The sequence below is a fragment of the Vulpes vulpes genome, chromosome 2, assembly GCF_048418805.1.
Source record: "Vulpes vulpes isolate BD-2025 chromosome 2, VulVul3, whole genome shotgun sequence".
Taxonomy (NCBI): Eukaryota; Metazoa; Chordata; class Mammalia; order Carnivora; family Canidae; genus Vulpes; species Vulpes vulpes.
Genome location: NC_132781.1, coordinates 4,376,064 through 4,399,360, shown reverse-complemented (window position 1 = coordinate 4,399,360; position 23,297 = coordinate 4,376,064). Strand labels below are relative to the sequence as shown.

Genomic DNA, 23,297 nt, shown 5'->3' with positions numbered 1-23,297 from the left:
TTAGTGAAAACCAGGTGGAGAGATTAATAGGTTGCTCTGGTGCTTTATGGGATCTTCAGTGCAGCTCTTGTGATCTGAGTATTCTGTAGAAACTTCAAGCCTGTTCACAGGGAACATCAGGAAACTTCTCCATGATAGGCAGTATTTTTTAGTATGGTGGTGCCCCAGAACTCCTGGCTCCTTGTTAGAGGTAAAATCAGAGCAATCTGTGTTGCTTTCAGATTTTCATTAATCTTTTTAACAGCATACATTTCTTCTTAAATCTGTGCTTGGTTGTGATTAAGATGGAAAGTCAGCCCCCTTCTCCCCCCATTTTTAGGACTTGATGGAGGAGTGATGTCTGTCACTTTAATAGGAGCATCAGCTCCATGAGTTGCTGAACCCAGCCCCAAGCTTCTTTTTTATGCTCTTTCTTATAGCCCAGGACTTGTCATTCTGGGTTCCATGGTTTCCTGCTCACACACTCCTGTGAGCTGCTGGGTGGCTTAGGTTTTAATGTGAATTTAACAGGGTCTTTAGCGAAGTTGTCTTCACAGATCACCACACACTATACAGTGACTCAGTCAAGTGCCTGAGTGCATTTTCTAAAAGTTTGGATGAATTATATAGCAAGTGAAACTTTCTTTTTTTAATTGTTTTTTTATTTTGAGATAATTGAAGATTGACAATATATTAATAATACATTATTCACAAGGAATCATATGGAGAGATGCCATGTGCTCTTTAACCATTTTCCCCCCCGTGGTAGCATTTTGGGAAACTGTAGTACATATTTGGAACCAGGATACTGATGTTGATACAGTGAAGATACAGAACATTTCCCAAGTATCTTTCTTTACACTTACATCCCTGCCTTGTCTTTCCCCCCAGCAGCCACTGACCTATTCTGCATTTCTATAGTGGTGTCTTTTTTTTTTTTTTTTTTTAAGATTTTATTCATTTAGGGCAGCCTGGGTGACTCAGCGGTTTAGTGCCACCTTCAGCCCAGGGCGTGATCCTGGAGACCCGGGATCGAGTCCCACGTCGGGTTCCCTGCATGGAGCCTGCTTCTCCCTTTGCCTGTGTCTCTGCGTCTCTCTCTCTCTCTCTCTCTCTCTCTCTCTCTGTCTCTCTCATGAATAAATAAAATCTTTTTTAAAAAAAGATTTTATTCATTTATTTGAGCGGAGGGGCAGTGGGGGGGGGTGGTGAGAGAGAGAGAGAGAAAGAAAGAAAATGAAAATGAATCTCAAGCAGACTCAGTGCTGAGCTTGGAGCCCAACAGAGGGCTCAATTCCATGACCCTGAGATGACCTGAATGGAAACCAAGAGCTGGATGCTCAACCAACAGCCACCCAGGTGCCCCTGTAGTGGTGTCATTTCAAGAATGTTACAAAAATGGTTAAGTCCTTGGTCCATTTTGAGTTAATTTGTATATAAGGTGTGTGGCTCAGGTTGAGGTCCATTTTTTTCCCCCTGTCATTGTGCAATGTAATATTTGTTGGAAAAAATGGCTGTACATCTTCCATTGAATTACTTTTGCACCTTCTGTCAAAAATCAGTTGGGCATATTTGTTAGAGTCCATTTATGGCTCTTTACTCTGTCCTATTGATCTTTATGTATATCTCTCTGCCAGTACCAGTAGCCTGGATCACCACCATACCACATAGAGTAATTCTTCCCAATTTAGTCTTTTTAAAAAATATTTTTTTGAATATTGTATTTATTTATTCATGAGAGACCCAGAGAGAGAGGCAGAGACTCAGACAGAGGGAGAAGCACCTCCCTGCAGGGTGCCCAATGTGGGACTCGATCCCTGGACCGGGGTCACGCCCTGAGCCAAAGGCAGACACTCAACCACTGAGCCACCCAGGTGTCTCTTTTTCAAAATTGTTGTAGCTATTTTAGTTCTTCCACCTTTCCATACCAATTTTAAAATAATCTTTTGTGTAGCTTAAAAAAAAATAAGCATTGCTGGGATTTTGCAGGAATTATGTTAAACCTCTATATCCATATGGAGAGAGTTGACATCTTTACTGCATTGAGTCTTCCAATCCATGAGCATAGAATGTCTTTTTTCTTTCTTTTGAAAGCTTGCAATGTAAAGACAGAGATGGCTCTGATGTAACATGTTGACATATATTAAGAGATGCTTTCATTCCAGGGAGAATATCAAATGCAAACTGTCAGATTGCATCTTTGTTCAATTTCTTTATAAAAAAATTTATTCGTAGGCCTATGAAAGGAGGTTTCCTACATGTCCTTTGATTCCAATGTTTGTGGACAGTGACACTGTGAATGAGTTCAAGAGTGAAGATGGGGCTATTCACGTTATAGAAAGGCGCTGTAAGCTGGACATAGATGCACCACGGCTGCTGAAAAAGGTACCTGCAGGGACACCTTAGAAAGACCATCCCCAAACTAGACAAACTTACGTTCATAGCCTCTCTTGTACTTGTTAATAACAAGCCCTTTTTTTCTTCTTTATTTTGTTTTTTAAAGATTGCAGGAGTTGATTATGTTTATTTTGTCCAGAAGAACTCATTGAATTCTCGGGAACGTACCTTGCACATTGAGGCCCATAATGAGACCTTTTCTAATCGCGTCATCATCAATGAGCACTGCTGCTACACTGTGAGTAACTGGCATTTGCGGGAGAGATGCAGGCGTGGGCCAGCATGTGCTCCAGGGAGTTGCTTGGCCACCGCTTTACCCAGTGCACTGCCTTGTCTCAGATGGCAACTCTCCATCATATATTGTCACTCATTTCTTGTTGGTGGGATTAGCAGTGTGGCAGGTGTGGTTTACTGCAGAATGGATTACGTTGTCATAGTTAAGGGAGCCTAGTGATGCTTTGATTTGTCGTTAAATGTTACCTTAATATGTCCCTTCCTCTCTGGTGCCACTCTAACACTTGAGAAGTATTTATGGAAGGACCCAAGATACCGTTTTCCTCCACTGTCTGAAAGTAGAGCATTCCTTTGAACCCTTGGCATACACCGAAATGGGACAAAGCAAAGCAGCAAATTACCATGAATTTATGTGGAATTTTTTTTAAAGCATTTGTAGCCTCAAAAAAATAATCTCTTTAGGCTTTTCTGAGACCTTAGGACACATCTTGCTAACAGATGCACAAAATGAGATAAAGCTCAGATGCACAGACACAGTTCTAAACTCCGAAGTCCTGATGTTGAGATGCTGAGTGTGGCTCTGCCAGAGGGTGCTGGTGCTACTGGTGCTGGTGCTACTCTCAAGGCTTGGGGAGCTTACGAGCTTACGAGCTGCCTCTGTAACGGCTTTTGCAAGCAAATAGTGAATGCTGTTTTCCCTTTTGCCCTTTTTCCTAAAAGCAGAAATCCTCTTTGGATTTCTTTTGGCTAGCAAAGCCAGGTACAAATATAGATCTTTTGTAAAAGCAAAGTTGTGGAATGCAGACTTTGGGAAGGGGTAATGCCTGTAATGTGTACCTCTAAGATCAGGCTGCTTATGCACCACACCATCTTCAATAACTTCTGTTACCAGATTATTAGAAGAATCTAGTAGGGTCTCTCTGCTTCTCCTTTAGCTTCCTACGACCTGTCCTCAGCACTGAATCCAAAGTGGTCCTCTTAAAGGTATCAGATCATGTCTTACTTTCTACAGCACTACTGCATTTCACTCAGAGGAGGAGCCCAGAGGCCTTCCAGTGGTTTACAAGGCCCTGTGTTTTCTCTTCATCACACATCTGCTGTCCTGGCTTCCTCGTGCACAGCCTGCACACCATCTTGCTTCTCCTGATTGGGTGCGGAGGCGCGCTTCCCCGAAGGACCTTTGCTCCAAGTGTGCCCTCTGCCGGGAACACTGTGCCTCCGGATCTCTGCTTGACTCCCGCCCTCCCCTCCTCCAGTCTGTGCTCACATCTGCCCTTCTGGATGAAGCCAGCCTGAACACCCTATTTAATTCCGCTGCCCCCCACCCCCATTCCAGTCCTTTGAAGCTGCTCCATCTTTCCTTTTCCCGCGGCGCTTGTCTTCCAACAATGGCAGAATTTATACTGCTTATGTTTGTGGCTAACTGCCATTCTCCCCCTGCAGACTGTACGCTTCATAGGGCAGGGATCTTCGTTGCGTTTATGATAGAGAACACTGCTCAATAAATGCGGTAAACAAACGAATCAAGAATGAAAAAGAAGCTCTCCTTTTAACAGTCATTTTTAGAATTTTTTTTTGAGTATCTTAGAAATATTATTTAGGTCTTTTTATGATAATACCTCTCTGTATAATTTTTCCATCTGGTGCTTTCACGATAATAACATTGTTAGTAAAATAACATGTTTTCTTCGGTTACGAGTTGATTGAGGAGCAAATGACCTTATCAGTTGTCAGCATAGTTAATGGGAATGATTTCTGATTTATCTGCAGGTTCACCCTGAAAATGAAGATTGGACCTGTTTTGAACAGTCTGCAAGTTTAGATATTAAATCTTTCTTTGGTTTTGAAAGTACAGTGGAAAAAATTGCAATGAAACAATATACCAGCAACATTAAAAAAGTGAGTCCAGCTTGGGATTTTATGGAGAAGGGGAGGCAGTAGCCTCTGAGATGCTCCGAGCTGGCAGTGTTCTCAGAAAGCTGGAAATGGACTAGTCAGGGATACCAGCCATTTCAAGACAAGGAAATGCTTTGGTTTTTCCCCAAGCCTCGTGTTCCAGGGAGTTGTAGGGGTGGATGGGTGTTCAGATGATGCTGGTGGCCAGTGGAGGTAAGGAGGAGCATGTAGCCACTGGCCGTGGTACTCTCTGCTTAGAATCGCTGGGAGATTGGGGTGGGGTGGCTTAGGCGGGAACAGCCAGTTTATAGCACCCCCTGCTGCCACCTCAGGGTCTGTGGGCAGGAGGTACTTCATGAGGAGGCAATTGCTGGGGATGTCTTTGGGGTTCCCCAGGCCTTGGATTATTAAGTTCACCTTCCATGGAAAAACTTTCCTTCTCATTTTTTAAAAAAAGATTTATTATTTATTTGGGAGGTGGGGAGAGGAGAAGGGAGAGAGAGAGCATGTGTGAGTGTGTGGGGGACATGCAGAAGGAGAAGGAGAGAAAATCTCAAGCAGACTCTCTGTTGAGTGTGGGGCCTCATGAGGGACTCGATCTCATGACCCTGAGATTGTGACCTGAGCTGAAATCAAGAGTCAGCTGCTCAAGTGACAGAGCCACCCAGGCACCCACCCCACTTTCCTTCTCGTTTTTATACTGCTGCTCAGTGTTGGTGTGGAATTTGGTTGTGAAATGTATCCATGTGGGATTTTTGAGTGCTTTTTGAAGGCTTGTTTTATTTTCAGGATGTTGGAAAGAATTTGGATTGAGACACAAAACACATATTAAGTACAAGTGTGATAAATCGGTGCTTTTAATTAGTCATAAAAATTTCTGTCTTTTTAGATATTATTTGCTAAATGTTTGGAGAAGAGGAAGTAAAATATGAAAAACAAAAAGACAAAGGCAATTCAGTGTTCTTTTTGTAGATTTATGCTATAGCAATTAAGTTTTTATTAGTGTTTTAAAACCTGTGAGTGATGAATAATTTGAATGTTGAATATATACTAACTTTAAAATTGGTTTTGTTTTAAAGGGAAAAGAAATAATTGAATACTACCTTCGTCAGTTGGAAGAAGAAGGCATAACATTCGTGCCCCGCTGGACTCCACCTTCCATTGCTCCCTCCTCAGAGACCTCCTCATCATGCAAGAAACAAGCCGTGTCCTTGGCTGTTGTGGTTCCAGACACTGCCCAGGCAGAGGGGCTGGCCAGTGAGGCCCTTGGCACCCCCACCGGGCCGCCCGAGCCTGTGGCAGGGACCCCTGATGGTGGGTCGGAAAGTGACTCGTCTGTCCTGTGAGCAAGGCTGGGGCATTACATGGAGTCCTTTCTCCCCTGCCTCCTCTGCCCATTCTTGTTTCCTGAGGACATATAGAGATCATTTTGTTACGGTCTCTTTTCCTCTGCCTTATATAACATTTTATTTTTTTCTTAAAATGAAGAAACGTTTAATTATTTTAATGGGCAGCAAGGGTTACATCAAGTTATTCTATTCTTGAAACCAGGAAATGTGTTTCATTTATTTTAATTGAGACATCTTTAGTGAATGAAAGGTGGCAACTAACCCTCTTAACACAATTGTATCACCATCACTTTATCCTCAGTATGTGCTAGGCCCTGTTGTAAGCACTTTATGAATATTTATTCACTTAACAGTGGTTCCTTTTAGGTACGAAGTGCTTATTACCCTCATTCTATATGTGAGTTAACTGGGGCCCAGAGGAACTCAGTTAACTTGTAGAGTCTCACAGCTGGCAAGTCGTGGTGCTGGGATTGAGCTGAGGCAATTGGCTCCAGGGTCTGCTTTTAGCTTGTGCTGTGCTGCCTTTCATGTGTGTTAAACACACACACACACACACATCTCTTATTTCTCCGAGTGATGCCCATTGTAAACCACACAAGAAAATTCTGTCTCCAGGGTCTGCTTTTAGCTTGTGCTGTGCTGCCTTTCATGTATGTTAAACACACACACACACACATCTCTTATTTCTCTGAGCGATGCCTGTTGTAAACCACACAAGAAAATTCTATCACCCATAAGTTTTGTTAAAGTATTGCTGCTACTTCTATGCTTTCCTCTCTGTAGCTAAACTGTGCCATTTGTTAGCCATCCAGTAGATAGCAGGTGGCAGATATTTTAATTGGTTTGGGGACACATTTTATTTTTCCACCGTATGGATGTTGCTGTATTTATGGTACCTATCATGAAGATTTCTTGTGTTCTGGAGCACAGTAGCTCTATTCAGAGTAGGTTTAAGTCCACATGCTTGTTTTATTTCCTAGTTTTATGTCACGTAGGTCCTCTTTATATAAGATTGAATTAAAATAGCCACTAAAATAGCTGTTACAGATTTTTTTCTACATGAATAGTGTTGAGATTTTGCAAATAGAGTTGACCACCGGGTGGTCAGCGAATATACTTGAATCAGTAGCTTGACCTGGGGTTTGCTCAGTGATTTGATCTCACAAACTATCACTGAGGGAGGGTCTCGAGGGGCCTGGCTTAGCTCTGCCATCCCTGTAGTATTGTTGAGTTCTGCAACTCAGGGACCATACTTCACTTTACTGAGCGGGATGACTTTGGAAGCCCTCATGTTCTAGTGTTCTTTGTTGTAAATGTCGTCGTGTAACTTGTATTCCAGACAAACTAGATGCGGACTACATCAAGAGGTACCTGGGCGACTTGACCCCACTACAGGAGAGCTGCTTGATCCGGCTTCGCCAGTGGCTCCAGGAAACCCACAAGGGCAAAGTGAGGACCGGCACCCCATGTGCAGTGGTGTTGTCTGTGGAACTCTGGACCCTGGTCCCGTTCGTAGTTACTCAGAGTAAATGTCCCCAGTTGTCATAGCTGGGGACGTCCCTCCCAGTCCCAGAGTCACTGCATCTGTATTTGTGTGTGTGGCATCTGAGTCCCTCATGGCAAGTTGGGATGTCCTTCCACATATAATTAGCTGTGTTGTTCTAGGTTTACCAGAGGAGGGTCTCACTTAAAAACAGTTACATGCCAAATTACAAAGCAATATTATATTCCAAGTATTCAGACGTTTTTTCAGAGATTTGTTTATTTAGAAAGAGCAGGGGGAGGGGTAGAGAGAGAAAAAAAGAGAGTATCCAGCATGCTCCCCGCTGAGTTTGGAGACGGATGTGTGGCTCCATCTCATGTGTCCAAGGTCATGACCTGAGCCAAAACCCAAGAGTCAGATGCTTAACCGACCAAGCCACCTGGGCAACCCCAAGTATGCAGACATTTTAATTTTCAGAAGCTTTGGAAGGAGTTCATAGGTTATTCCAAGACCAGAAATGTTTGAACTTTCATTTTGAGGTTTTTGGTAGAACTTTAGCCTCGTTAAGGAATCAGGTTTTTCTGATAATCCTCATGCTAATGGGGGCTTACGTGCAGGCAGACTGGCACATCCACTTGGTACTGGCATCATTTAGTAAAGGAAAGCTGGGATTGTATGGAGTCGGCCCACTCTCTGTTCTGTCCGCCTGGGTCACTGGAGCCACATCCTGAGGACTGTTAAGTGTTGCTTGTCGAGAGCACAACCATGGTAATGATGGTGGTCATTTGTTGGGCACTCACTGTGTCCTAGACACTTGCGATCTTTAAGAAGTCCTCCCAGGGACGTCAGGGTGGCTCAGCAGTACCGTGCCTGCCTTTGGCCCAGGGCGTGATTCTGGAGTCCCGGGATCGAGTCCCACATCAGGCTCCCTGCATGGAGTCTGCTTCTCCCTCTGCCTGTGTCTCTGCCTCTCTCTGTGTGTCTATCATGAATAAATAAATAAAATCTTTAAAAAAAGAGAAGTCCTCCCAGCAGCTCTCTGAGGTGGTGATATTTTTATCCTGTGAGGAAACAGGCACAGAGCACAAGTAACTTGCCCGAGGCCTTCCAGCAAGCCAGGCCCTTTGGTTCCAGAACCACATTCTTCACCACGTTTGATGGTGGTCCTTTCGACCCCATCTCTGTGCCATGAGTTGCTCTCTCAGTGAGGGGTTAGTTGGCAGGCTCCCCTCCTATCACCTTCCCATCCCCTGTGGACCAGCTGCGTGCGTCAGTGATCTTGTGGCTGCAGAGGAAGATGGCCAGGCCGGATGACACACGGACACAGTTTTGGGCATGTTTTTCACTCAGAGAAGTCAGCTTATCCAATAACAGACTTTAGAGAAGGTGTGTGTTAGGAATGCCACCACCGCTGCCAAAATCAACAACACTTCTGTATTCTAAGTTTTGCACTAGTGTACTGTTAAGTGTGGAAAAGTGCACACGGGGATCCCTGGGTGGCTCAGCGGTTTAGCACCTGCTTTCGGCCCAGGGTGTGATCCTGGAGTCCCGAGATCGAGTTCCACTTCAGGCTCCCTGCATGAAGCCTGCTTCTCCCTCTGCCTGTGTCTCTGCCTCTCTCTCTGTGTCTCTCAAGAATAAATAAATAAAATCTTAAAAAAAAAAAAAGTGCACACAGATCATAATCGTAAATCAGTTCAGTGAATTGAAGCGTCTGAAGTTTAATAGATTTATGCCTTCGCTCTACTTGGCTGAAACTAAAATGGGGTACTATAAAGATTATTCAGATTAATGATACCAATTTGCTAAAGCATTGAGGAAGGTTTTTTTTTAGTAATCGCTAATTTTAAATAGTGCAATAATGCAGCTCACTCTGGATGAGAAGTGACAGTTTTAGGAGTTTTATTCCCTTAGTAACTTGGGTTTTTTTCCCTTAGCAACTTTTAACATTGCTTAGAAACCTTTTTTTCTCTTACTAGATCCCAAAAGATGAGCATATTCTTCGGTTTTTACGTGCCCGGGACTTCAATATAGACAAAGCCAGAGAGATCATGTGTCAGTCCTTGACTTGGCGAAAGCAACACCAGGTGGACTACATTCTTGACACCTGGAGTCCTCCCCAGGTCCTCCAGGACTACTATGCAGGAGGCTGGCACCATCATGATAAAGGTGAGCTGGGCATTGCGGACGTGCTTCCAGGCCTTGTTTCATGGAGTCTAAGGGGCCCGTGAAGGCATCGGGCACACACCCTACCCCACCTGAACAAAGTGGCTCCCATTCATCATGGCCAACCCCACCCGGCCCTCCAACACTCAGGAGTCCCCGGTGTCCCCCATGGAGCAGCACAGGCTGTGTGCTCTTTCCCTCCGTGCATGGTCCCTTGGCTGCCAGGTTTCTTCACCTCCTTTCTTAGTCCCAAGGACTTTGTTTTGATTGATTTAAAAAGCCTGCAACTTTGAGGGCAGTGTTTTCAGGAACACAGTGTTAGTAAAAGAACTTTTATAACTTAAACCCCTACAATATCTGTAAAAATATGTAGCCAGGTTTTCTCCCTCACAACATTGAAGAATTTCCGTTCCATTTTGGACAGGAAGCAACACAGAAGCCAAGGAAGCGATGGTCCTCAGACGAAGGGCGGTGTGGGGGAGCACAATCCGCTTGGGTCACTTTACGTACCATGCTGGGTGGGAATGCTGGCGTTGCCAGAGGTGCGCTCTGTTTCCCGATTCAGTGCCGGACAGTGGACAGAGCAGAATTGCAGACATGGAGTGGGCACAGGGAGGACCCTGGGACCCCTGCCCCTTCCAGGCAGACTCTTCCAGAACGGAATAGCTCTGACTTGTCTGTGTTCTGGACTGCATCTCTCGTACTCTTCCAGATTAATTGTAGCTGTCAGTTCTTACTATAAACATCTACGTATTCTACTTTCCCGCCCTTCAGAAGTAGTAAAACATTAACAAATGTATTTTGTAAATGTTGGCAGATGCTTTTTATAAATCTTCCTTTCAAAAAATCAATCAATCAATACTCCTTTCAACAAGATTTGGGAGTGCAAAGACAAGATATAGACCCAGATTCCCCTAGGAGGTGAAGGTCACCGGGTCATGAATACAAGGGAATTTTCAGCCTCTTTATATCTCTTTATATCTCAGCCTCTGTATATCTCAAGATATACAGAACGAGCCCTCCATTAACAACAGGAGACAAGTCTTACTTACTGTCCTTCCTGCTGCTCCTGTGGCACCGAATATTAGGAATCCAGATTCGAGAGGATATGCTGACTGCAGGGGACACCGTGGCCCCCAAGATCATCTTCCCCTCTATGTAGCTGGCTCGTGATGACAGTGCATTATTTGTGTAGTGAGTGAGGTTTCTCTCAGTTTCCATCCATTGGACCTCCAGGCTTTAAACATGTAGAGCCAACATGTGCTGGCTGGTACGGATTAAAACATTTCCTGAAAACCCTCATGTAGCCCGATCGCTCCGGTGGGAATCAAGGGAAGCTGCCTTTAAAAAAAAATCTAGACATTAACTTTTTGATAACCCATGAAATGGGGGGAAATTTTTTGTTTTCCCTAAAAAATAAAATTTTAAAATACTCCACATTCACAAAAAAATAGTCTGTAGGTCTTCTGAGGTCTCCCTGCTGTTGAGAGCCGGCTTTGCCCAGGGCCCTGATTGTCTCAGTGAGGAGGCTGAGCCTAGCGACGGCCCCGGTCATTCCTGGTGGTTAGGCCCAGATGAGAGGCTGGGTTCCGCTTCATGCTGCTCATCCTGGGCACGGGGACGGCAGTCGGGGGAATCTCCTGGGCGCACACACAGCCAACTGCAGCTTCTGACTGGGAAGGTTCCTAGAGTTGTACTGTCAGCTTCTCGTCAGGAACGGTGATCATACCTTTCCTTCCCCTCCTGCAGACGGGCGGCCACTGTACGTGCTCAGGCTGGGGCAGATGGATACCAAGGGCTTGGTGAGAGCCCTCGGGGAGGAGGCTCTGCTGCGATATGTAAGTGCCTTCTTGGGGAGGTCGCCACCCCTTCCTCTACCAGCAGGATTGCGGTCTTCCACTTACGTTACAGCTTACAGCAAGCATGGAGTGCTTTTGTAATTAGAAAGGAAGATTAATATATTTTTAAAATTCCAAAAGAGGGCGTGGAAGTTATAAAAATGTTTTCACAGGGAAGCATCAACAAAAATCTGTGTAGCCACTCAAGGTGACTTCGTGGGTCCGATTTTGAGTCCCCTTGTTCCATTGGATTGGCCCCTTCCCTCTCCTCTCCTTTTGAGCTCAGATCAGACCTATTCATAGTATTCTTTGCCCAGTATTTCCTTACGTGAGGGTTCTAACATCTCTTATCTGGGCAATTATAAATACTTCCTTCCTGCCTGCTGAACTCTAGGTTCCCCTCCCACTTCAGCCTCCACAGGCTAGTTATGAAGAGAAGAATGTTCTTAAATTAAAAACCAAACAAAAACTTTATTTAAGGAATTTTTTTTTAATTTTTAAGATTTTATTTATTCATAAGAGAGACAGAGAGAGAGGCAAAGACATAGGCATAGGGAGAAGCAGGTTTTTCACAGGGAGCCCGATGAGGGACTCAATCCCTGGATGTGGGATCACGACCTGAGCCAATGACAGGTTCTCAACTACTGAGCCACCCAGGCGTCCCCCAAATAAAAACTTTATTTTATTTTATTTTTTTAAATTTTTTTATTTATTTATGATAGTCACACAGAGAGAGAGAGAGAGAGAGGCAGAGACATAGGCAGAGGGAGAAGCAGGCTCCATGCACTGGGAGCCTGAAGTGGGATTCGATCCCGGGTCTCCAGGATCGAGCCCTGGGCCAAAGGCAGGTGCTAAACCGCTGCGCCACCCAGGAATCCCATAAAAACTTTAAAAGAAACTCCTATAATCCCATTATCTTCAAATATCTGCCATTGGCATCTATATATTCTCTTGGCCCCTGCCATCATGTGAGTGCTTACACACGCAGAATCCCATGTACACCTGTAAGCACATAAAGATGTGGATGGACCGTGTCTCCAGGGGAAGCACTTGTTAATCCAAATCAAAGGGTTCCCTTAGCCGTACTTCAAGTCAGCTCTTAAACTGCCTTTTCTCATGGATAGTACGTGTAGTATTAGAATGTTCCCCCATCGCAGCTGGTGACCTCCAGCTGTTCCAAATGCACTTCTGAAGACAGGTCAGCAGGTCACGCCCTCTCTGCCCATCTGGTGGGGCCTAGCTCTGATCTCTCATGACGTAGCTGTCACCTTTGTCCTAAGGACAGAGCTCACTCTCTGGAGAGAAAGAGAAACATATCTTTGGGATATGTTTTGTGTGTATGAATGTGTCAGAAAATCTAAACAGATGACTCCTCTGGTTGAGACGCTTGCCTAAAATGGGTTGTATGATTGTCACTTTGTTGCATAACTTGACACAGTGGTGTTACTTAGACTAATCCTGGGCTTTTTATGGCTCTTTTGCACATAGGTTCTCTCCATAAACGAAGAAGGGCTGAGACGATGTGAAGAAAATACAAAAGTCTTCGGTCGACCTATCAGGTAGATGTTGATTTTGTTTTTCCTTCCAGTTTCTTGAGAACGTGAGGTAAATATTTCCCATCGACTTTCAGGATCAAAATCTGGTTTGATTTTTAGGCTTTTAGATTTTTAGCTTCCCATTTTCTGCAGTGTTCCAGAAGGTAGAAGATAGATAACCATGTCAGTTGGTAGGGAGAGGTGCTGGATTTGGGTGTTTCTAATCCTGAGCGAGTCATGGCTGTCACCTCACTCTGAGGGGGTCGGCCTGTGTGGTTAGTCTGCACCGTCCTGGGGAGCACAGGGCTGCAGGTTGATTTTGGTTTGTTTTAGTTGCAGGGGCACAAGAAAATTATCCTATATTTCTAAACCACACTTGGAGTTATGGTAAACTATTTGGAAAATGTGCAGTGGTTCAGAGGTTGACACATAGCAGGTTAACTAGAGCAGAAGTTCCACTGCGACAGGAGAGAGTTTCGAGGGTTTTCCGTTTCCTGCTGTTTCTCAGCTCCTGAGACACTGCTGAGTTCAGTAGGTATTTGTTGAAGAAAAGCTGCTTGCAGTTCAGTCACACTGTGCATTAAAAAGCCAGATTCTTGGCCTGTTGGGTCAGTAGAGGTGGCTCAGCATGTCAGGCACAGCATGTCACCTTGTTTGCTGGGTCATGAGCCTGTCTGAATGAGGTTGTTATTAATTGTCAGCCATTGGGGCTTTGATGTCTCAGGGATTGGTCCTACCACACTGATCCCGTGTGCTTCACATAAGTAGATAGAAATATAATTCATAACACTTTAATTTTTAGAAACTAGTATATTTTTGGAAATGGATATAAATGACTATTTCATAATATCAGGGAGAAAATAGCTTAGGACATGGTTTGCAAGTGTGCTGTCTAGTGAGTAGCTCACACGTGTGCCTCCCCTGCAGTTCATGGACCTGCCTGGTGGACCTGGAGGGGCTGAACATGCGCCACCTGTGGAGACCTGGCGTCAAGGCCCTGCTGCGCATCATAGAGGTGGTGGAGGCCAACTACCCAGAGACGCTCGGCCGCCTCCTTATTCTTCGTGCTCCCCGGGTGTTCCCTGTGCTCTGGACACTGGTAGGTTTGGATGCTGTTTTGTAGAAACAATTAGCCATTTAGAAGGCAGGTACACATGCATTCATATCCACGAGTCTATGACGAGTCTGTGACTATTCGTCTTAACTAGTCAGGAAGTAACAACCCTGGAAAGATACACACTTTTTCAGGTCCTTTAAGGGCAGAAAGAATTCCCAAGATTCCTTTTGTCACACAAATAGACTTCACGGAAAAAGGGAATCAGACTCCCTGCCCCTGCCCCCACCCACTCTTACCATCACATTGTAATTTTAATCTTTGGAAATCAGACAGCAAAGCAAAATGACTCTGTGGTCTTTTCTCATTACTTACAGGTTAGTCCATTCATTGATGACAACACCAGAAGGAAATTCCTGATTTATGCAGGAAATGACTACCAGGGCCCTGGAGGCCTGCTGGACTACATTGATAAAGAGATCATTCCAGATTTCCTGAGTGGGGAGTGCATGGTATGTATTTAGGCAAGCAGCTATACATTTGGCTGCTTTATAGGGTAGGAGAGGTGGGTGATGGTTGGTACAAATGATTTTCAGACTTTTAGTTTGGATTATTGTTTTTCTTTATTTGGCTGACATTTTTCTGACCCAGAGTTAAGGTACATAGAGCCAGTTAGGTAAATTGTTGACAATGTGCATATTTCTTCGATGTTAAATACTAATGAGAATTTGTTTTAGAACCTGATAGGATTGCAGCTTGCTTTATTCACTCAGTGTTGTGCGGATCACGTTCTTGTAACTGTTTGGAGGAGCTGTGCATTTTATGAAAACACTTAAAAGACTCAAAATGATTCTGCAAGATCTCCCCCTTGACAATAAATAAGGATAACATCTTGAAAGGGGCACATTAAGGGAATTACTTCCCTTCTATAATCTGGGGATTGTATCCATGGCGTTGCTAGGTTATCAGGCAGCCACCTCCACGTCAGGGCCCTGAGCTGTGATGAAGGGTCCTTGAGGACCTTACGGGCCCCGGACGTGATGGGCTGACACGAGGGTGAAGGAGACGGATTCTGCTAGCGGCCCAGCTGGCTTCCTGTAGTGACAGCTGAATGCAGAGAGGAGTCTGGTTCTCCTTAGAGGACTTCTGTCATCCTCGTAATAAAGTCCTTTGAGATGTGTCCACACTGGATTCAATGCATGTATTTAGCTAACGGACTGGGCTTTCGGGTCTCTTGGGTTGGTTAGAGGACTTTGAATGGCATTTGGATTCAGCTTCCAGGGCCTTGATCCTGCTGTTGCAGGCGTCATCATGACGCAGTGCCAGGGTCACGGGACCCTCCCTTACCGAAGGCCATGAGGTTAAACTGTGAGGTCAGCTGTGCAGCGACCCACGAACTCATGTTACAAATGGTCCCAAGTGTTGGTCCTCCCAGTAGTGAGCTGGAGCAGAGGGAGACCTGAGTTGTGGCAAACCGGACCGCGTTTATCAGGCACTGACCCCCATTATGTGCTCCCCGTGGTAAGAGTCCTCCTCACTTGTCCACATGGGTCCAGGCTCCGGCACTGAGGCTCCTCCCCGCCCTCCTTGCTCCTGTGTTCATGCACCGTGTGAGTGTGGGGTCTTCTAGTGGGACGTCGTGCTGCACTGCTGGCTGGAGACTGTGGTAGTGCATGTGTGCTCTGTCCACTGTCTCCTAGAGCCCACGGTGCATGGGGTGCTGGGATTCTTTGGACTTCAGGATTGAGTCACTAAGTCAGGGTCAATTCAGAAATTTATGAAGTGTACAGATTCTAATTCGACCTAGCCCATTTCACGATTCAGAAGAGGCTCTCCGTTGTTATTTTTTTGTCTGGTGTAGTGGGCTGACCTCTGACTCGGCGTAGACACAAAGCTTTCTTTGTTGGTTATATATAGATTAACTGTAATTGCTTACAATAAACACAGGCCTGTAGTCGCCTGAGAAGCAGACTTTTCCTAACATGTTTTCTCTCTACAGCACAGTGTAACTGCTTGTGGGTTTTCCACGAAGCAGCAGGAGTGAGGGAGTCCAGTACCTCATACCTCATACGTAGCAGTGTAAAATCTGTGGGAAATCAGCTTTGTCATTTAGTTAAAGAAAGACATGGATATTTCAGAAGTTTTAAAAATGTACATTGCCAAGTCCTGCAGAAGCTGCGACATTGCCAGTGGGTGCCATTCCCCGAGTGGCCGGGGGCGCGGTGCCTGCCGGGGTGTTGGTTTTCAGAGGGCCCCTCTTGTGTGCATGGCTTTCACTGCCGTGTTTGTGTTCCCAGTGTGAAGTGCCCGAGGGCGGGCTGGTGCCCAAGTCTCTGTACAGGACTGCGGAGGAGCTGGAGAACGAAGACCTCAGGCTCTGGACCGAGACCATCTACCAGTCGGCCAGCGTCTTCAAAGGAGCCCCGCACGAGGTGCGCCTGCGCCGTCTGCACTCAGGGCCCGGCGGGGTGGCGGTGGGGGCCCCACTCCCCACGGGCGTTCTTCAGCGAGTCTCCCCAGTAGGATTTAAGTTAGAAGAATCAAATGCTTTTTCTGGTCTCTGTATTTAGATTTTTGTTGATTTTTTTTTTTTTTTTTTTTAATCTTTAGTTGAGGTAAAATTCTGCATTGAAGGAGATAAGGCCTCCTGCCCTGGGCTTTACCAGAGAGCCCTGAGCACAGGGATGAGTGGCATGTGGAAGGTCTTTCCTGTGGAAGACTGTTGACTTTATTTTTTTTTTAATTCTTTTTTTTTTTTTTTAGGATTTTTATTCATTTATTCATGAGAGACATAGAGAGAGAGGCAGAGACATAGGCAGAGGGAGAAGCAGGCTCCATGCAGAGAGCCTGACGTGGGACTCGATCCTGGATCTCCAGGATCCTGCTCCAGGCTGAAGGCGGCACTAAACTGCTGAGCCACTGGGGCTGCCCGAGTGTTGACTTTAAATTTAGTTTATTTAATGATCATATAGGGCTGGGTTCATTTTCTGGTTTTTTTCATGACTGGGCTTTGATTATATTTTTAAGGAATTTGCCCATTTTTGTAAGTCAAATGGAGTGAGGAAAAAGCACATCTCTGTTTTCCCTTCTTTCTGTCACAGTTGGTGTGGAGGCTAGAGTATTCCTGTGTTTTGCAAACACTGTGTGTCCTGTGACATCATGAGTGGTCTGAGCTGTGAGGGCTCACAGCCATGTCTCCCTTCCTGAGCTCTGGGCAGCTTGTTTGTGCCTCGGGCTGTCGCCGAGGGTGGTGGTGGCACTGGGCTCTGAGCCAGTGTTCAATGCACGAGGGGCTGGGGGCTCAGGCCGATGGTGGTGGCTGGAGCCCGCCCCTTACTGCCATCGCCTTTGTCCTTACTGGTGTGTGTCCCCCCATGGCCAGCCCGTCGCTTGTGGGGCAGGTGGGTACTGTTGCTGGGTTTGAACAAGTAGAGACCGATTTGCTTTGCCTCATTCATAGATTCTGTAGGGGAAAGCTCAGATTTTCATGACTGTGTTTTGGGGATAATTTGTATGAATTCCTTTCTTGGAGACCAGGCTTGAGGAGATGCAGTTCTTATTTCTCTCAGGTAACCCGCTCTTGTCTGGTAGAGAACCGCATGGTGTATGACGTTTTTCGTGAGTCACAGGGTGTCTATGAAAGTTTTCTACGTCAGAACACTAAAACTTGCTTTGGGGGTTAAGTAAAACACAAATCAAGGACATGATGCCCCTGAAACGAAGGCTGAAGTCGACGTCCCTGTTGTGAGTGCAGAAGCAGGGTGCCTGTCACGCAGCACAGGGGGCTGCGTCTGGGGACAGCTCAGCCCCTGGGGAGCCATTTTGCTGCGGGATAGTTGCTGTTCCCAGACAGGACTCTTGTGCTCCGTGGAATCTGCTCTTTAGGGAAATTCCAGAGTGGTATTTCTGTGGTGAGAAGCAGCAGTGGTGGAATTGAAACGAGTCTGCCTGACGACAAGCAGAGTACTGAAGAGCAAACAGATGGGTCTTACTAGAAGAGGGGGGCACCGGCCCTGGCTTCGGCTGAAATTTCTGAGCGAATACACAGCCTTTTACAGCTGGTTTCAATTCTCACATCCCTCCCACAGTAATGTTTTAAACTATACGACTTTGATCATTCCCTGCTGGGAAACTTTATATGGGCGCCATTAGGAAGTTTGGGTTTGAGGTTGGCACTCAGTCCCCGGGGCCCCTGCCCTGCCCAGCCCCTGGTTGTTTTCTCCCCACCCTGTGTTGGCTGCCACCGTTCTTGTGAGTCTATGTCCCCTCCCTTGCCTGGAACGCTTCCTTCCATTCCTCCATATGCTCTTTATTTAGCTCACACCTTCTCTGGGACCTTCCTTGTGCTTGCCAGCCTAGAGTGATCCACGGAACCACTTCTATACCTTGAGTCACTTCTGTTCTGTGTTAACGCATTTTTACAGCCAGTACCCAGTGTGCCAGAATGCTAGGGATGGTGCGGTGGGGAATCTCGGCTGTAGGTATAGCTAAGGGAGAGCACGGAGCTTGGCACGTGACACAGAGCAGGAGCCTTTGGTTGGGAGGAGGGAAGACAGGAAAAGCTGGGCGGCTGAACAGCGGATGCAGGTCAAGAGACGGCTGACATGACATGTCTCCCTCCCTCCAAAACACGCATGACTGGGCCCAGAAGCTCTTCCAGGGATGAAGCTGCCACAGTATTGGCACAGGGATGGGGTACTCATGCTTACCATGATTGCTTAGTGTAATCTCTTTTTCCAGATCCTCATTCAGATTGTGGATGCCTCTTCAGTGATCACTTGGGATTTTGACGTGTGCAAAGGGGACATCGTCTTCAACATCTACCACTCCAAGAGGTCGCCCCAGCCTCCCAAAAAAGACTCATTGGGGGCGCACAGCATTACTTCCCCGGGAGGGAACAACGTGCAGCTTATAGACAGAGTGTGGCAGCTGGGCCGTGACTATAGCATGGTGGAGTCACCTCTGATCTGCAAAGAAGGAGAAAGCGTGCAGGTAGAGCCATCTCTGATCCTCTACAGCTTGGGTATTTTGTCTTCAAAAGGAAGGGTCCTTTGCTTCATTGCTGTCCTGTGTGGCTGGCACTGTCTGTCTGCAGGAGAGTTGGCGGGTGTGTGCAGTTTTAGTTACTGTCAGAAGGACCTGGGGAGCCGAGTGAGACTCCGAAGGCAAGGAACTCAGACCTGAGCAGTGGTTTTGGACTGAATCCATGACTTTTATCTAAGTGCATGAGTTTTCTTCAGAAGTTAGCTTCACAAAAGCGACGTGGAAGGAAGGGGGAAGGCATTCTGTGTGCGTGACCAGCTGGGATCCAGACTTCCACGGAGATAACAGTCACCCTCAATAGCAGGGAGATGAGCAAGTGTGCTGAGGAAACCGTTGACTCTCATCACCAGAGCGTTCGCATTCATTTACAAATGCTCTGTCGGTTCAGTTTTTAAAAATCTGGCCGGCTACTTTGAGTGCTTGTTCCCAGAACAGAAGTTCTTAGGTGCTTCTGGCTGGCATCATAGATGTATGGTTTTGCTGCCTTTAGAGTTTTTGGGGATAAGCCTGTCAGTGTTCGGTGATCCGAGAAACAGAATAAAGAGAGTATTTAATTCAATTTTATAAATAACGGATAGTGTAAGCTCCAGAATTAATGGAGAAATTAATTTTCATAGGTTGACATTCTCCTTTAGATTGTCAGGCTTTTAACCAGAGTACTCTAGTGAGATCATTGGGAGCGTGTCCAAGAGAGTGCCACCTGGTCAGAGGATCTGTTTTGACCCCCTAAGGCTGAATGAAGGGCCCCCAAGCTCTTCCCACCCCACCAGGCACCTGCTTCTCTTGTGGCTTCCTCCTGAGGCTGTAAGTCCTTGGGACGGGCAGAGGGGGAGAGCCCCTCCCCAAGGCCTGCCCAGCCCCTGGGTGAGGCCTTGCTCCAGGGCCGGCAGGCAGGCAGAGCCCGCGTGGGACTGGCTCTGGTAGCAAGTAGTAGGTCCCTCCACGCACTGGAATGGTCGGTTGGCTGTCACCACCCAATCCGAGTGGGCTCGGGGAAGGTTGCCGGTGCATCCTCCTGGGCCAGTGGAGGGTAGGGACTTGGAAGTCAGTTCTCAGCTGGCACTGCCTGACTCATTCTAGGGCTCACACGTGACGAGATGGCCGGGCTTCTACATCCTGCAGTGGAGATTCCACAGCATGCCAGCGTGCGCCGCCACCAACCTGCCCCGGGTGGACGATGTGCTGGCCTCCCTGCAAGTGTCGTCTCACAAGTGCAAAGTGATGTACTACACCGAAGTGATCGGCTCCGAGGATTTCCGGTACGGCTCCCCTCCCACTGGGGCCATCACAGCACCACTGCTGTGGGCTTGGGTATGGGCGGGGGTGGCCTCTGGGCCATTTGTTGCTGCCAGCTGTCATCATGGGCCAGGGCCGTAGTGGACCGCAGTTCTGGGAGAGCCTGCTCTGTGAGTGCCAGGTGGGCTGGAGTGGGCAACAGGGAGCAGGGGCTGCCAGGAAGTCTGGTGGGTGATGCGGGCTGGGGGGTGGCCTGCAGCGGGGTCCTCACACCTCACCTCCTTGCTCCCTGTGCTGTCCACAGAGGCTCTATGACCAGCCTGGAGTCCAGCCACAGCGGGTTCTCCCAGCTGAGCGCCGCCACCACCTCCTCCAGCCAGTCTCAGGCCAGCTCTATGATCTCCAGGTAGTGCTGCGGCGCCCGTGCCTGGGCCGTGGAGGGGACGGCGCGCCTCCTCGGACAGCCCGCCGCGCTCCACCACCCGCTCGGCGGCCACACTGTGCAGACTCCTCACCCTCTAGGTAGCAGATAGCTCTCCAGACGGCAGACGTAGTCCTTGATCCCAGACTATCTCAGCAGGTAGTTTTAACTCCAACTCCATAGCCATAGATTTTGTATACAGTGTGCACAAAATCAAACCAGAGCACAAGGGCTCTCTTGAAAGAAAAGTAGTTTATATACAATCAAGAGGTTGACTTTGTCTCAAACGTTGATGCAAAAAATGTTTCCAGCAACCTCCACACCCTGTCCATTAGCGGATGAATTCCTACATCATCCTTCAGAGGTGACCCAGCCTTCCTACACGGAGCAGGAACTGCCAGCTCGTCCCCACACCACGTCACAGTGTCACCCTCTGCTGGTAGCCGGCACGGCCCATGGATTGAGGGGCTGCCTGCTAGGCATGTGTCCTCTGAGCAGCGCTGCTTCTGTGGGGAGGACTCGGAGGCAGCCTGCGGCACCCGGCTCAGGCCCTGCTGGCAGGTGGACCGGGTGTTCTGCAGTGGGTGCGGGTGGGCCCGGGGGCTCTCGAGGATCCCCCAGAGTGCCAGGAGAGTACCGCCACCATTAAACAGCTTCTCTTTTCTCCTTTCCATATCTTTTTGATACTTTCAGAGCAGGATTTTTCTGTATGTGAACTCGCGCGGAAAGGATTCTTTCCCTTTTTCTTCTAGTATGTTCTTACCTGCACATGCTAGCTCTAAACTCAATGTAGACTTATATTCCCGGTGCCTCCTCATAGCTTGATAGCATCAGAACCCACGTGGTCCTTGAGGTCACTAGAAGGTTCTTTTGAAGACTCAGTCACACTTGCCATTTTGAAATTGTCCAGTGTTCATTTGAGCTGACCAGTGTTCTTGCCGTGTGGTCACTCCAGGAGAGCATGAGGCTTACGGGAGTCCCGCTCCTTCATAGAAGGAAATTGCAGATTGTGGGGGTGTGTTTGCCTGTGCAGGCATGTGGGGTGGCTGTGGCAGTGGATGTGAGTGTGGCAGTTGGGGGGGGTGCGTGTGTGAGTGTCGCAGTGTGTGAGTGTGGCTTTGGGGGCAAATGGGAGTGTGTGTGCGCGGCAGTACATAGGGCACATACGTGAGTGGCAGTGGGGGCACATGCAGGTGAGTGAGGCACTGCAGGGGTTGTGGGGTGTTGGTGAGAAATGGCAAATAGAAAGTGAGATGAAGTTGTCAGAGATTCTTCTTAGAAGCAAATCAGATTATGAGCTTGGTTTGCCTTTTGTCTTTTGTTTTTGATTCCCAATTACAAAGCATGGCATTCTTGGATTGGCTCGCGTTTTTTCTGCTTTTTATGGGAAAAGCGAGTTATTTGCAGATCTGTCTGGATGTTGCATTGGGTTCGCGTTTGTGATAAGGGTGTGATGTGTGGTGTCGTGTGTTGGAAGAGGCTGTGTTTTTACAGATATGTGCCAAAACCCACGTGGCTGTTATTGGCATGTGAGAGAGGCACGGAAGCCCGGGGCCGCGTGGCTTCCCATCTGCCCTCCAGGCCGGAGGTGGGTGGCCTCCGAGTGGACGAGGTGTGGAGGGCGTGTGTGCTCCGCGGGCGAGCCCTGGAGGGCGCGGGAGGAACGCCCCGTCAGTGAGGCCCCCAGGCTGCCTGCACACCGGAGACTGGCCTCTCCGTGCTTGCCGCCTTCCTGGGGCACAGTCCTGTGTCTCCTTTGAAAAGAAACACTCACCACTGGCTCCTAAAGCCTTGTTTCCAGAAAGCTCAGTAGGGTTGGTTAGTGCATCTGGGCTGCTTCCGATCAGTGCTTCCTGCTTCTAAATTATAAGGACCTGAAGATGGTCCCTTTCTTCTCTTTCTTCTCTCTTTCTCTGTGTCTCAGATGGCGATTTTGCTGACAGCTGCCAAGAAAACGCTTCCCTCCACAGTCCACCTCAGCCCAGGGTGTTTCTAGAACTCTTTGAGTTGCAGCCACTCCCCCCTCCCCCAGTCTGAAGACGTGTTCGTTTTCAGTTGCCTCAGAAGTGGCACTGTCTTGTTCCCAGAGAGTCGAACGCGTCTCTAAGAGTTCAAAGCACATCACTGCGCAGACGCTGCAGGGTTCCTCCTGAGTGACACGGCGCCTGGTTCTCTGGTTCTCCTTGAGGGGCCGCGGGCACACGGACCTGGACTCTGCCCCTACTGTCCATGCCCTGACTTCTCACACTCCGCCTTTCTTCTGCACTAAGGGTTCTTTTGGTCTCCCCTCTATTACTAGTGTCTTAACTCACTTTTCTTCCTAAATTCATTATTTGCATATCAAATTCTGTAAATGTTTTGTAAACATATTACCTCACTCTTGGTAATACAATACTGATAGTCTTTAAAAGATTTTTTTACTGTTACCAATAATAAATGTGAACTGTTTAAAAAAGAGAACGTCTCTTTCTTCCTGTGAAATGTGGAGCAGCAGCCTCCCTTGGAGAGTTTGACATCCTTAGGAGATTTTAGAAGTCTGGAGCCCGAGCGCTGGGATTCTAGAAGTTTGGGAACCACTGTGCAGGAACGGGCTGTCCTGCAGACACATCGCAGCTGCAGGCAGCTGACTTGCAGCGGAGACCCGGTGCCCACAGGTTCCCTCACAG

At 47.4% G+C, this 23,297-nt stretch overlaps 1 protein-coding gene across 3 annotated transcripts in view; it reads left to right on the top strand.

Annotated features, from left to right (window-relative positions):
* Window positions 1–23,086, top strand: part of SEC14L1 (SEC14 like lipid binding 1) — a 56,579-nt gene extending 33,493 nt beyond the window's left edge. For all 3 annotated transcript variants that reach the window (XM_072746543.1, XM_072746544.1, XM_072746545.1), the window contains 15 exons: window positions 2,215–2,364; window positions 2,483–2,614; window positions 4,381–4,509; window positions 5,586–5,820; window positions 7,195–7,304; window positions 9,318–9,507; window positions 11,254–11,342; window positions 12,831–12,901; window positions 13,805–13,976; window positions 14,309–14,443; window positions 16,229–16,363; window positions 18,672–18,923; window positions 20,055–20,233; window positions 20,515–20,616; window positions 22,556–23,086. In XM_072746543.1, coding sequence (XP_072602644.1) covers window positions 2,215–2,364; window positions 2,483–2,614; window positions 4,381–4,509; window positions 5,586–5,820; window positions 7,195–7,304; window positions 9,318–9,507; window positions 11,254–11,342; window positions 12,831–12,901; window positions 13,805–13,976; window positions 14,309–14,443; window positions 16,229–16,363; window positions 18,672–18,923; window positions 20,055–20,233; window positions 20,515–20,616; window positions 22,556–22,571 — 2,097 coding nt within the window. In that variant the 3' untranslated portion in view covers window positions 22,572–23,086. The remainder of the gene's footprint in view (window positions 1–2,214; window positions 2,365–2,482; window positions 2,615–4,380; window positions 4,510–5,585; window positions 5,821–7,194; window positions 7,305–9,317; window positions 9,508–11,253; window positions 11,343–12,830; window positions 12,902–13,804; window positions 13,977–14,308; window positions 14,444–16,228; window positions 16,364–18,671; window positions 18,924–20,054; window positions 20,234–20,514; window positions 20,617–22,555) is intronic.
* Window positions 23,087–23,297: the final 211 nt, after the last annotated feature.